Below are 14,812 nucleotides of genomic sequence, written 5' to 3'. Positions count from 1 at the left end.
CATGGATCAGAACCGGGCCCTGTACCTTTCCTCACGCTGGTGTTTTCAAATGTAAGATTAGACTGATATAGATTCAGCTATAAGTTACAACAATCATGATTGTTAACTTGTAAAACAATTAGGCTTACATAGATTCAGTTACAAGTCATGACAAAACAAAGGTGTAGAACCCAGAAAAAAGAATACAGACACTATCTCTCCTACTAAGCGGTGAGCACAAAGGAGCAATCGATCAGTATTGCATGTGGTACAGAAGCAGTTAAAACAAAGCACTCTTCCATAGATCTGCAAAAATGGGAAAGGAGCACCAAAATAGTCGAACCTAGAACTTAAGTTTGAACCCTGCTGTATTTTCTATGTAGGAGGAGAGAAGTCAAAAGAGATCCTCTTAGTAAGCCTAACAGAAGGGGGATCCATACAAACCTTGCATCCTAATGCAAGGTGTTCCAAGCATGACAGAATTTCCATCCCAAGACTATGGCCAGCTGCTCTTTTACATAGCAACATCTGGGTCCAATCTTCTCTGGATGGCAGCTGCAGCCTATTGATATAAATGGGCACAGAATAAGAACAATAAGCAGAAAATGATTGGAAATCCCTCAAGGAATTGGGTCATTAAGCTCACCTCAAAGTTGCCAACTTTGTACTGGTAAGCCATCTCTTCCCTGAGCTGAGCTTGCTCTTTCATTGCCTGTGCCTGGGAGTTCAAATGAAATAACAGAGATGAGAAATCATAATCGCCAGCGGATTTTTTTATCAGAAGCAAAATATAGTTTTCATTTCTTGTTAACATTGGAACTTAAACCTGAACCCATAAACCCACTCCAGCCCTTTACCACTGAGCCAGGCCTAAAGGGCCAGAAGCAAGATATAGTTAGAGCTGGAGCCTGGAGGAATATTGAAGTGAAAACTAACCATTCCACTTTGCATAGAGTGTTTTAATTCCTCCACTTGTTCTTCCTTGTATCTTTCACATTCTCATAGTAGTTCTAACCTGAAAAGTAGATGACACTAATGTAATGTAATAGTTGTAAAGATTTGGGAAAACAGACCCAGTCCAGGCAAGGAAGCTTACAATAAAATTTTATATGCCTGGGCTATTCAAAACAAAATTTTTCACTCCCAGTGAAAATAAGTGAAATACAATTCTAAATTCCAACTGAATCACGTCTAGAGAAGGAACTAGATGATAGCTTTATGAGACTAGAATGTTACTAAATTTTACAACTAAACTATTCCTTGACTGATTTTTTTGACAGAAACTTGGTTACTTTTATGAGAAACAGTGCAGACTTGAGGACTTCACACCTTGAAGCTTGTGTTTTCAATTTCCATGAGGCTTGCATTGAGATGAGCCTCAAGGAATAAGGCTTAAATGTTGCCTGGAAGCAAAATTAATTGGATATATATATATATATATATATATATATATATATATATATATATATATATATATATAACCTATAAAACAATACCTTTCCCCTTGATCCCCTTAATGGGCATATAACCCGTAGAAGGGTATTGACAGAGTAAAGATAGAATTCTGGAGACACTAGCACATACGAACAGTTAGGAAGTAATATTTGTAACATAAACTGGTTAATATCTCACTTATGAGGGAAAAAATTATTCATACTTGGAAATTTAGCCTATCAAAGAAAAAGAACCATCAAATTTCTCATTTCTAAGCTGTGATATATTTTTCTGGTTTCAAAAGTAAGATGTCAATAAGTATTGCATGTCTTTTTTAATTCTTTTTGTCTCAGGGGGAGCGTAAGGTTCTCCAATTTGAAGCTGCTGCAATCAAGGATTTTCTGAAAGGTTTTCCATGGTTCTTGACCCTTTTCAGTTGGTATGGTAAGTTGATTATGAGAAACAGTGCAGACTTGAGGACTTCACACCTTGAAGCTTGTGTTTTCAATTTCCATGAGGCTTGCATTGAGATGAGCCTCAAGGAATAAGGCTTAAATGTTGCCTGGAAGCAAAATTAATTGGATATATATATAACCTATAAAACAATACCTTTCCCCTTGATCCCCTTAATGGGCATATAACCCGTAGAAGGGTATTGACAGAGTAAAGATAGAATTCTGGAGACACTAGCACATACGAACAGTTAGGAAGTAATATTTGTAACATAAACTGGTTAATATCTCACTTATGAGGGAAAAAATTATTCATGCTTGGAAATTTAGCCTATCAAAGAAAAAGAACCATCAAATTTCTCATTTCTAAGCTGTGATATATTTTTCTGGTTTCAAAAGTAAGATGTCAATAAGTATTGCATGTCTTTTTTAATTCTTTTTGTCTCAGGGGGAGCGTAAGGTTCTCCAATTTGAAGCTGCTGCAATCAAGGATTTTCTGAAAGGTTTTCCATGGTTCTTGACCCTTTTCAGTTGGTATGGTAAGTTGACAAGAGTGTCCAAGGAAGATAGAGCTTTATCAAAGCTGCCAATAGGTTGGATTCAGGAAACTAAGCGCTCGTAACATGAAAAAAAATACCTTCATATAGAAATTCAGGTGTTGTGCACCCAATCCACCACTTGGGAATCCAAGGGTCAGAATAACAAACTGAAAAAGTAATTAAGCCTTTAGAGATATCACCTTGTTGAACATAGGAGCACATAGACATGGAAGTGTTCATTTGGTGTAGTTAGCCCTTTAATGTTTCCAGTTGTTCCTTATTAAATCCTCCAAACTCTTGACTACCCATAGAAGTTTCTTCCTTCTTGTTATCCACTGAAAAACCTGATTTTGACTCTGGCTACACTGCTCTCATTTTCCATCATTTTTTCCAATGGAATAGGGCTTTCCATGAATCTTCCGATAGGTCTCTTGTGCATGTTGAGGTTTGGTACAAAAATCACACCACCTAGTGCTATTTTCATTCAATCATTTGATCTCCTTCCTTCTTGTTTCTCAGTTGTATAATAATTATTGGATTTGGGAATTGCAAGAGCATGTACATAGGCAAATGCTTCTTTCATTGAGGGAAAAGTTCTTTTCATAGGTAAATTACCTTACAAAAAATTAACAAAAACAATTAAAATATTTAATTAATAAGAAGTAAGTACTTTTCCTAGAACTCAAACCCTTGATCTAGTTCAGGATTTAAACCAGCTAGGTAGGCAAAATTTTTGTCTTCTTCAATCAACTTCTGCAGTTGAACAGCAACAGATTCCATTATGAATTGTTGATAGTGGTCCAGTTCTAGTCATAAGCCTTCTAGCATATCATAATACTCTGTCACAGATAACAACCATTGCTTCATAGAGTGAATTTAATTCTTTAAGTCATAAACTTGAGCCTTTATCTCCACCTTTGAATATGAATGACATAACTTCCCAAATCTCCTTAGCTGTTGAAAGGAAGAGAAGTGATTTGCTGCTTTTTGGTTGCATAGAATGAAGCAACCAAGGCATGATCATGGAATTTTCAGCTTCCCATGTCTCAAACTTAGGATCATCATCCTTAGGAATGGGAACTTTCTCTAACAAATTGCCCATCTTCTTTTTGCTTTTGATGAATAACTTGGCAGATTGTGACCATCCAAGACAAGTGTGGCCATTGAGTTTGCAGGTTGTGATTTGGGAATCAGGATTTTCAGTAGGAAAAGTAAGGGTAGTGACTGACTGTGGTTTGGGAAGAAGATAAATTGATCATGACTTTGGATAAGGTGATAAAGGACAGCAAGGGCTACAGAAAAGGAAGTTTAAATATTAATGCCATAGGTTGTAGGAAAAATTTTCTGGGTAACAAAAACCAGAAATCTGAGAGAGATACTAGGCAATTGAAGCCAAGTTTTTCAAAGGGAAAATCTAGATAACGCTGATCAATTATAAGAAAAGAAAGTCTTCACAATGAAGGCAGAGAAAGAGGGCGATGAGGGCCACCAGATTCTACCATAGAATAGCCCAACCACTCCCCACGCTCCCCCCGGCCAACAAAAAAGAAAAAAAAAAAAAAAACTCCTTAGGGCATAACTCTAACCAGCTCTAATACCATGAGGAGAAATTTAAATTTTATTCATACATATACTAAGATTACAATAGGGATATATATACAGCTCTATGAAATTATTCTAGAAAACTATCAAATTAGTCTGGTCATCATTCGAGGAAAATTTACGGCCTACATATTAGCTTGCATATTTATAGCAATAATACAATTAAGAAAGAACTATCAACCTGCATATTTACAGCCTACACATCAGCTTGCATATTGATGATTGGGTACATAGAATTTATGATGTAACTGATTGATTATTTATATAATATTGATGAGAGAGATAAAAAAAGAAAAGAAAAAGAAAGTCTCATTTTAAGGCATAAGAAAAATATCAGCTGCTGGATGCCATCTTGCCACTTACATTACTTAGGCGGTGGATTGAGCGCTCCACAAGCAACGAAACAGCAACAAAGATTGTCAAGACAAGTGCCACAGACCATGTTGGCGTTAAGGCCAGAGATCGTGTTTCTTTTTCATTTTCTGCCATTCCAAACACTCCTAGTTGCAGAGCGTAATCTACAATTGAAGTTCAATTCCAAAACCCCTGTCCAAGGACCAAACTCAAAATTTTTCATGAGCCGGAATTGCTGACCTCAATTCATAAGGCATGACCGCGTCAAAGAAAACTAAACATAAATTTTCTAGCCAAGTATTCACGGGAGAATCCAGCCTCGTGACTTTTATATGGTAGCTGGGTAATAATCAATGGGTGTTAGTGTCCATGCCCCAAAAGAAAGACCCTTCTAGCTTCTCCAAATAAAAAAAAATCAGGGTTTTTATATTTTTTTAACTAAGAACAATTCAAAATCACAGAAAGCAAAAGAAGGACAAAACCCATCTCATATCTCTCTCACATTATCATCTCCCAACTCCCACATTTCTCTTCCAATCACCTGCGACACAAAAAGCCCCGATTCAAATACCCAAAACCAAACCCACAAACCCCACGGGCAGAGGCAGTGATGGGATTGGGAGCAGAGATTTGAGAGGTAGAAAAGGGTAATTCTATAGATAATGGTAAGATGTGGAGTGTTTCTGTAACTTTTCTAGGGTTTTTTTTTCTTTTTGTACTAAGACGCCTGCAACCCAACGCCTGCAAAATTGGAGATCTGAGATGCCGATCTCAACTTTGTTACAATCTGAAGTTATAAATCAACCAAAAGAGAATAACAGAGAAAAGAAAAACGAAGGAAAATTTGAAGCCCAACGCCTGAATCGCCGATCTCAACTTTGGTACAATCTGCAGGTACAAATCAACCAAAAAGAATGACAAAGAAAAGAAAACGAAGGAAAATTTGAAGCCCAACGCCTGCAAAATTGCAGATGTAGAACTTTGGTACAATCTGAAGGTATAAATCAACCAAAAGAGAATGACAGAGAAGAAAGCGAATGAATAATTTTAGAAAGGGAGAAGGTGACGTGGCCTTCAACGTGTGAAAAATAGCGATGTTTTAAAAATCGGATCGTACAGATTGAATAATGTGCAATATAAAGAAATTTTATTTCCTATTCCCTTTCCTCAACAAAAAAAAAAAATCCTTGAAACGTAACGCACCTCATGCACTATTAGTTAATATGCAACATATTAAAAATAGAAGATCAAGTGCATAAGCAGCATAACACAAGCACATAACTACATCATCATCCTCATACTTCTTGTTCACAACAGCAAAGCGATCAGTCTCATAAAGCAACCGTCCATGGTATGGGCATCAACCGTCATCATCACCATCATGGATGAGTGGATGGGTGGCAGGGCTGATCGTTTCCATTGCCAACGCCGCTGCGAGTGCAAGGATTAGAAGAAGATGGTGGAACAGGCCCCCGTGCCATTACTCCCTTCTCTTTAGAGCTGCCATAAACCCCAGAACCTCCCACAAGAGGCCCCTCCTTCGAGCTGCTAAGAATCCTAGAACCTCTCGCCAGAGCCAGGGTCATCAGAATCAGCGAGAGAGAGAGTAAGATAGCTATCACCTTGTTCAAAGCACCCATGGTGAAGCCCAGTGCTAAGCTACTAACTAGGAAACCCACGTTTATAAATAGATCTCAATGGTTATACCAACCCCGTTGATAGAGATGTGCTGCTGACTCTGCAACTTTTCAGGGGCAAATAAGTACAAATGGATTGTCAACCATCTAGAAATATTGGCCAGCCTGGCCCTACATTGAGCTGGGATTCAGTGGCTCCACTACTATTATTATATAACCCCAATGTCAATGTTGACCGATGGTGGGTGTGGAGTAAATCCAAATTGAACAAGGCAGAGAGAGATGAGCAGAGCATGGCCTGTCAACCTCAGACACACACAGCAAACATACAAATGAAGCTGTTGTTCTTCTTTGTTTTTTCATTTTTTATATGCCCACAAATTTCACGTAGCCCTTCACGTCCACTTCCCTTGGATGAATGAATACAAGCCTCACTGCTTTACTCTTCAACTACCATCCCAATCCCAAACCCAAACCCTCCAGGGCCTCATCTCTTTTATCTAGAAATATTGGCCAGCCTGGCCCTACATTGAGCTGGGATTCAGTGGCTCCACTACTATTATTATATAACCCCAATGTCAATGTTGACCGATGGTGGGTGTGGAGTAAATCCAAATTGAACAAGGCAGAGAGAGATGAGCAGAGCATGGCCTGTCAACCTCAGACACACACAGCAAACATACAAATGAAGCTGTTGTTCTTCTTTGTTTTTTCATTTTTTATATGCCCACAAATTTCACGTAGCCCTTCACGTCCACTTCCCTTGGATGAATGAATACAAGCCTCACTGCTTTACTCTTCAACTACCATCCCAATCCCAAACCCAAACCCTCCAGGGCCTCATCTCTTTTATCTAGAAATATTGGCCAGCCTGGCCCTACATTGAGCTGGGATTCAGTGGCTCCACTACTATTATTATATAACCCCAATGTCAATGTTGACCGATGGTGGGTGTGGAGTAAATCCAAATTGAACAAGGCAGAGAGAGATGAGCAGAGCATGGCCTGTCAACCTCAGACACACACAGCAAACATACAAATGAAGCTGTTGTTCTTCTTTGTTTTTTCATTTTTTATATGCCCACAAATTTCACGTAGCCCTTCACGTCCACTTCCCTTGGATGAATGAATACAAGCCTCACTGCTTTACTCTTCAACTACCATCCCAATCCCAAACCCAAACCCTCCAGGGCCTCATCTCTTTTATCTAGAAATATTGGCCAGCCTGGCCCTACATTGAGCTGGGATTCAGTGGCTCCACTACCTCATTGATTTGGTTCCGGTTAGGGATACCACTTTTTGTTTGGATATATTATTTTTTTAAGTGAGTAGAATATTTTATGAGTACTTTCAGATAATTGACTATATGGGTCTGCATAAAAAGAAAATTGAATGCATCCATAACTTCCATGCTTTTTTTTTTCTTAATCCCACCAAACCCCACTCTTCATAGTGGATGAGAACCGGGCCCTGTGCCTTTCCCCACTAATATAGATTCAGCTACAAGTGACAACAATCATAATTGTCAAATCATAAAACGATTAGGCTAACATAGATTCAGTTACATGTCATGACAAATTAACATGCTGTAGCCTATTGATAGAAATTCACATATCTTATCTGAAGTTCACATATCTTAACTAATATTTCAGGAATGCTTTTTAATGAAGAGCACCCTGAATGCAATCAACAGCTACGCTTACTCTTTGAACATCTGCTTCTCCTCCCAGTTAGGCAGACTCTCCAGGTTCACCTGTGAAACAATCACGAGAATTATTGTATGTTGATATTCTCCAAATCATTTACAAAACCTGAAGAATTGATTGATGATAAAGCAGATCTCCTAAGAGACCTCCGTGAAACCATATCAATCTTACAAAAGAAATTATGTCCAGTTTGCTGAGGCCGAAATCAGATTGCAATTTTCAGAATCAAGAAAAAAGACATAATAATTAATGCCAGTTGTAGAGATAAGGAAAGGGCTAGAAAGAGAACCACTTTTGGTCTCCTACGCTTTGTTAAAATAAAAATTTATAACTTGGATTAGATGCATGTGCCACATCATTGTGTGGACGCCCATAAGTGGGTCTGATTTCCAAAATTTCACAACCAAAATCAACGGGACTTGTGCACACACAACTCTTGACGTTTCCAAGTGTTTCCTCATAGTTGGTCAATCAATATGTGTGATCAATTAACATACAATTTGATAAAAAGTCCACATCTTAATGTAAGAAAGGATGCATTCCAGGACATCACTTTATGTTCCCCACAGAACATGTTTTTGGTACCATAAGAGGTAAGCAGACAGCAAAGTAGAATACCTGTTTTATTTCAGCTAACCATGCAGTAAATTCTGGTCGTTTATTCCTAAAAAAGATAGATGATCAGATATGAATGAGAACTGAAAATGGAGGTTATTTACAAAATAAATAAATAAATAAATAACCACAATTTTCAAGCCAAGGATATGTGAGAGACTTACTACTGAACAGAAAAGATAGGCTTGATAGCTCTATATTCTAAGAATATCTCACTTATGAGGGAAAAAATTATTCATGCTCGGAAATTTAGCTTATCAAAGAAAAAGAACCATCAGAACATCTTATTTCTAAGCTGTGATATATTTTTCTGGTTTAAAAAGTAAGATGTCAATAAGTTTTTTTTTTTTTATAAGTAAAAATACAAAAGAATATTATATATAAAGAGTAAAGGACAGCCCAACCATACAAGGAGTTTACAAGAGGCACCTCAAGGCATAAGCCAAAAAGAAGAGGGGATACAAAAAAGCTTACCCACCCTCATCTAGTACCCATCTGATCAAAAAAGTTGATTAAAGATAAAGGACCTACGTCTATAAACAACATAGTCCAAGATCAATAACTACAAAAAAAAAAAAATAATAATTCATTCTTTAAACTGAAAACTTCTCATTTTCGAATACAATCCTATTTCTTTCCTTCTAAACCATCCAAAAGAGATGGTTTTAAGTATTGCATGTCTTTTTTTAATTCTTTTTGTCTCAGGGAGAGCTGCTGCAATCAAGGATTTTCTGAAAGGTTTTTGATGGTTCTTGACCCTTTTCAGTTAGTATGGTCAGTTGACAAGAGTGTCCAAGGAAGATAGAGCTTTACCAAAGCTGCCAATAGGTTGGATTCAGGAATCTAAGTGCTTGTAACATGAAAAAAATACCTTCATATAGAAATTCAAGTGTTGTGCACCCAATCCACCACTTGGGAATCCAAGGGTCAGAATAACAAACTGAAAAAGTAATTAATCCTTTAGAATTTTTTTTTTTTTTTTTTGGATAACTGAAGAACCTTTCATGGTCATGCCCTTAGGACTCTCTATGAGGACCCAAAACTCAAGAGTGTTGACCACCCCACAACAACCAGCACCGGGTAAATTCAGGGTATCATTAGTGACAGGATTTAAACCCAAGACCATGTGCCACTTACTGAGAACACACTTCCGAATGTTCGCCCTGACCAACTGGTCTTTAGAGATATCACCTTGTTGACCATAGGAGCACATAGACATGGAAGTGTTCATTTGGTCTAGTAAGCACTTTAATTTTTCTGGTAGTTCCTCCTCATCAGATCCTCCAAACTCTTGACCACCCATAGAAGTTTCTTCCTTGTTATCCACTAAAAAAAAACCTGATTTTGTCTCTGGCCAGCCTGCTCTTGTTTTCCATCATTTTTCCCGATGGAAGAGGGCTTTCCATGAATCTTCCGATAAGTCTCTTGTGTATGTTTAGGTTTGGTACAAAACTCACACCACCTAGTGCTATTTTCATTCAATCATTCGATCTCCTTCTCCTTACTTCTCAGTTGTATAATAATTATTGGATTTGGGAATTGCAAGAGCCAAATTCTCAATGTATGGTTTTCCCAACATCACAATCCAACAACTCTCTTCTGCATGTACATAGGCAGAGCTTCTTTCATTGAGGGAAAAGGTTCTTTTCCTAGAACTCGAACCCTTGATCTAGTTCAGGATTTAAACCAGCCAGGAACGCAAAATTCTTGTCTTCTTCAATCAACTTCTGCAGTTGAACAGCAACAGATTCCATTATGAATTGTTGATAGTGGTCCAGTTCTAGTCATAAGCCTTCTAGCATATCATGATACTCCGTCACAGATAACAACTATTGCTTCATACAGTAAATTTAATTCTTTAAGTCATAAACTTGAGCCTTTATCCCCACCTTTGAATATGAATGAGTCATAGCTTCCCAAATCTCCTTAGTCGTTGAAAGGAAGGGAAGTGGTTTGCTGATTTCTGGTTGTATAGAATGAAGCAACCAAGGCATGATCATGGAATTTTCAGCTTCCCAAGTCTCAAACTTAGGATCATCATCCTTAGGAATGGGAACTTTCTCTAACAAATCGCCCATCTTCTTTTTGCTTTTAATGAATAACTAGGCAGATTTTGACCATCTAAGAAAAGTGTGGCCATTGAGTTTGCAGGTTGTGATTTGGGAATATTTTCAGTAGGAAAAGTAAGGGTCACTGACTGACTGTGGTTTGGGAAGAAGATAAATTGATCATGAGTTTGGACAAGGTGATAAACAACAGCAAGGACTACAGAAAAGGAAGTTAAAATATTAATGCCATAGGTTGTAGTAAAAAATTTCTGGGTAACAAAAACTAGAAATCTGAGAGAGATACTAGGCAATTGAGGCCAAGTTTTTCAAAGGGAAAATCTAGATAAAGCAGATCAAAGATAAGAAAAGAAAGTCTTCAGAATGAAGGAAGAGTAAGAGGGCGATGAAGGCCACCAGATTCTACCATAGAATAGCCCACACCACTCCCCCTAGCCAATAAAAAGGGAAAAAAACACCCTTAGAGCATAACTCTAACCAGCTCTAATACCATGCGGAGAAATTTAAATTTTATTCATACAAATACTAAGATTACAATAGGGATATATATAAAGCTCTATGAAATTATTCTAGAAAACTATCAAATTAGTCTGGCCACTATTCTAAGAAAATTATTGGCCTACATATTAGCCTGCATATTTATAGCAAGAATATAATTAGGAAAGAACTATCAACCTGCATATTTACAGCCTACACATCAGCTTCTTCAACAATTGGGTCATGGCTAAACTACAAAGATGTTAATTTCTCTATATCAACTACCTCAGGCTCAAATATTACAAGTAAATTAGCTTACTAGACATGCACTACACTCATTTAGAAATATACTTGTAACAGAGAAACAGAGGATGAAGACATCCAATGGAACTCTTCATGAACCATAAACATCTTCTTATCTTTGTCAGAAACTCCTCTCAGACATGCGTCCTGACACATATGTCACAACTAAACCCATGACATATTTTGTTCAACATGTTCTCCACACACATCAGAGTGCCAAGATAACAAGAGGAATGTAAGCAGATGTGTGTGAGAGAGAGAGAGAGAGCAGACCAACACGCTCAGAGCATTTTCACTAAATTTACAGGTAAAACATACTTCAACCTGAAAGGGCTCCTTAAAAGACTGGAGTTTGCAATCATATTAAAAGGGAAAAAAAAAATGTTAGAAAACAATTAAAAATGAATAATTCCACATCCAATTAAAACATAATTTGGTATCAACAAAGCCTTCCTCTAAAAAGTATTGCCTACCAAATTACCAATACCATCCAGAAAATGAGAAATGTTGAAGAGACTCTAACTTAAGGCATTGCCTCAATCAGTTAAAGGGAACCCCAGATCACATCCCCAAATTCAGAAGGAAACAGAAAGAATGACAATCAATTCTCATTGACCGAGCTGATCGGAGTTCAATTCTTACATTTATGGGATAGCATTAGCTATCAATTTGAAACTACAGCAGATGGGGAAAGACAAGAATTTGAAACCACCCTACCTCCCCATTTGGTTTTGGAGGAAACTATGGACTATAAATTTCTAAAACTTAAGCTGTCCATTATTTTGGGATTAAAATAACGAAAGCTCAATTCGATTTTTCTTTTAAAGATAACTACAAATTTAATCTCAAAAGGCAAATTAAGGGTTCAGCTCTGTTAATCCAACCAGTTCTGTTTTATTTGCTCACATGACTAAGGATTTTTAACTCCTCATGTCCCAAAGAATGCAAAACCCCGAAATTTGAATTCCTTATCCTAATTCTTCTCAGCAATCAAACAGAATATAATTTACAGAAAACCAACAAGACAAACAGCAAAATCAAATCCAAGACATTTCTATTCCTTTCCTACATTTTCCTAGAAACTAAGAAGTTCTCATTGAAAAGAAAAGAACGAATAAGAATACTGGTTCAATAAATTTTCCTTGTTTTGCAACATTTTCTGAGAAACAAAAACAGACTACAATTAAAATTTACAAGACAGCAAACACTAGAGATTCAAGAAATTTCTTTTCCTACATGTCCATGATAACCAAACAAAACATGATTAAAAATATAACAAATAACAACAAAGTAAATCTTCCTACATTTTCTCTGCAATGAAATGAAGTAAGAAATACAACACAACCAATATTTCAGTTCCTTTATTTTTCCCCATTTTCCTGCTGATAATATACAGCATAACTAAGATATACCGCATTATAAATGACACTAGGATTCAGAATTAAATTCTTTCCCATTTCCTACATTTTCTTGGTGACCAAGCAGCTGATGGCTAAACATGTAAAACAAGTGACATCCAAATTGAACAAATTTTCTCTTTCTTTTCTCACCAATAACATAAAGCATAAACTCTTATATAAAAAAACAAAAATTTCTAAATATTTAATAAAACATATTCTTTCAATGACTTAAATTGATTTTAAATTAAATTATTTTTAAGTATTAAAATTGTTTGAAAAAATTAACTTAAAATCCTTTCTAAATAATAAGACTGTTAGTTAATATTGGTTAATATGTACCTTCATTTATAAATAAGCTTCATTTCTTAATATCTTAATCCTAGTTTCGATTTTTTACACCTTTATTTAACAATTATAAAAGGCACACAAGATCAAACAAGAACAATGCAGAAAGGAACAAGAACCATATTCTAGAATTCTATAAATCTGACTGATAAAAAATCCCTTTCACAATGTCCGTAGAAGGAATATATTAAAGATTCTAATTATCAGTCTCGATCATTGATTCCATGGGCCCCAACATGATTCTGTTATGCCATATGAGTGAAGATACAAAGCATAAACATTCAGAAAAATCATATGAACCAGGACACATGAAAGCAATGCAATAGAGTATATGCATGGTACTACATATCATATTATAAAGAGCATGGACTTACCAAAGTTATAACATAAAATTTAGATACCAAGTAGCCATTAGGTCCATTACAATCCTGCTAATATCAATCAAAAAGTAATAGGAAGGTCATTTTTTTTTTTTTTGATAGGCAAATAAGAGATAGACTAATGGGCACCTAGCAACAAGTAATAGAAAAAATTAATATCATCTTCAGAATCACATGATATTTGAAAATGAGAGGAATTACTTGCAAATCACCCCTCCCCTCTTCAGAAAGAAAAAGAAAAAAAAAAACAGTATAAATATGAAAAAGAATCATTCTGAAATAATGATTTCCAATCCTAGTAAAGAAGCCTCTCATCAATTTATTTTTCTTATATAATATTGGTGAGAGATAAAATAAAATAAAAATAAAAATGTCTCATTTTAAGGCATAAGAAAAATTTCAGCATATCTGCTGAATGCCACTTAAATTACTTAGGCGGTGGATTGAGCGCTCCATAAGCAACGAAACAGCAACAAAGATTGTCAAGACAAGTGTCACAGACCATGTTGGCGTTAAGGCCAAAGATCGTGTTTCTTTTTCATTTTCTTCCATTCCAAACACTCCTAATTGCAGAGCGTAATCTACAATTGAAGTTCAATTCCAAAACCCCTGTCCAAGGACCAAACTCAAGATTTTTCCAATGTGGTTATGAGCCGGAATTGCTGACCTCAATTCGTAAAGCATGACCGTGTCAAAGAAAACGGAAATATAAATTTTCTAGCCCAGTATTCACGTACAAAGGGCGAGAATCCAGCCCCGTGGCTCTTAGTGTCCATGCCCCAAAAGAAAGAACTTGGAGAGACCAAGAAAATGACAAGAGAGGGTAAATGGGTCGTTGAATTAACCTGAAAATATCACTCTTCTTTCGTCATTTCCCCAAAAACCGCTAAAACTTCAAAACTGCAATCGCCCTGAAATTCAACCTAGAATGAACTTATTTTACATGTCTTCAGAAAATGGAGAGCGGAAACTGGCATGACATTTTCCAATCAATTCAGCCACTTCCAACACTCCCTTCTCCTCCAAATGGCACCCCACGAGCTTCTCCAAATAAAAAAAAAGATCAGGGTTTTTATATTTTTTTAACTAAGAACAATTCAAAATCACAGAAAGGAAAAGGTCATTCCCTTGAAAGGACAAAACCCATCTTATATCTCTCTCACATTATCATCTCCCAACTCCCACATTTCTCCTCCAATCACCTTCGACACAAAAAGCCCAGATTCAAATACCCAAAACCAAACCCACAAACCCCACAGGCAGAGGCAGTGATGGAATTGGGAGCAGAGAGTTCAGAGGTAGAAGAGGGTAACACTATAGAGGGATAACCGTTTAAAAGGGACAAAATTCCCTTATAATTGCAAAAGTAACCTCCTACTTTTAATAATCTCAAAAGTGACCCGTTTCAGACAAAAATACCCCTAGCCCTACCCATTTTCCCTCCAAACTATTACTTCCCCCGTCACCTTTTTTATTCTTTTTCAGCATATTTTCTCTTTTTGAAAAATGTACCTTTTTTTCAAC

General features: G+C 36.6%; 1 protein-coding gene across 6 annotated transcripts; it reads right to left on the bottom strand.

The window, feature by feature from the left end:
* Positions 1-42: 42 nt before the first annotated feature.
* LOC100854036 (MLO-like protein 10) lies at positions 43-14,591 on the bottom strand. Of its 6 annotated transcripts, none has more exons than XR_009465289.1 (7): positions 13,283-14,591; positions 8,321-8,366; positions 4,370-7,749; positions 916-994; positions 626-697; positions 424-541; positions 43-285 (listed from the first exon to the last, which is right to left on the bottom strand). XR_009465289.1 is itself a non-coding variant. In XM_010645900.3 (3 exons), the coding sequence occupies exons 1-3, from the start codon at positions 4,493-4,495 to the stop codon at positions 494-496; spliced, it is 246 nt and encodes an 81-aa protein (XP_010644202.1). In that variant the 5' UTR covers positions 4,496-7,216; the 3' UTR covers positions 79-493. The 6 variants fall into 6 exon arrangements, 1 of the variants encoding a protein (XP_010644202.1); XR_009465288.1 differs by having other exon boundaries at positions 43-541; positions 13,283-13,336; positions 14,134-14,591; XR_009465285.1 differs by having other exon boundaries at positions 43-541.
* Positions 14,592-14,812: the final 221 nt, after the last annotated feature.

The sequence above is a fragment of the Vitis vinifera genome, chromosome 19 (genome assembly GCF_030704535.1).
Source record: "Vitis vinifera cultivar Pinot Noir 40024 chromosome 19, ASM3070453v1".
NCBI classification, from domain to species: domain Eukaryota; kingdom Viridiplantae; phylum Streptophyta; class Magnoliopsida; order Vitales; family Vitaceae; genus Vitis; species Vitis vinifera.
The sequence above is the reverse complement of the archived record's forward strand: the minus strand, read 5'-3'. Positions and strand labels throughout refer to the sequence as shown.

Bases quoted from the DNA above. Each gene is read 5' to 3' on its own strand.
- LOC100854036 (XM_010645900.3), bottom strand. From the start codon at position 4,495: ATGGCAGAAAATGAAAAAGAAACACGATCTCTGGCCTTAACGCCAACA. The intron at 698-4,369 runs GTAAGTGGCAAG...TTGAACTCCCAG, and splicing joins CAATCCACCGCCTAAGTAAT to GCACAGGCAATGAAAGAGCA. The intron at 542-625 runs GTGAGCTTAATG...TTATATCAATAG, and splicing joins ACAAAGTTGGCAACTTTGAG to GCTGCAGCTGCCATCCAGAG.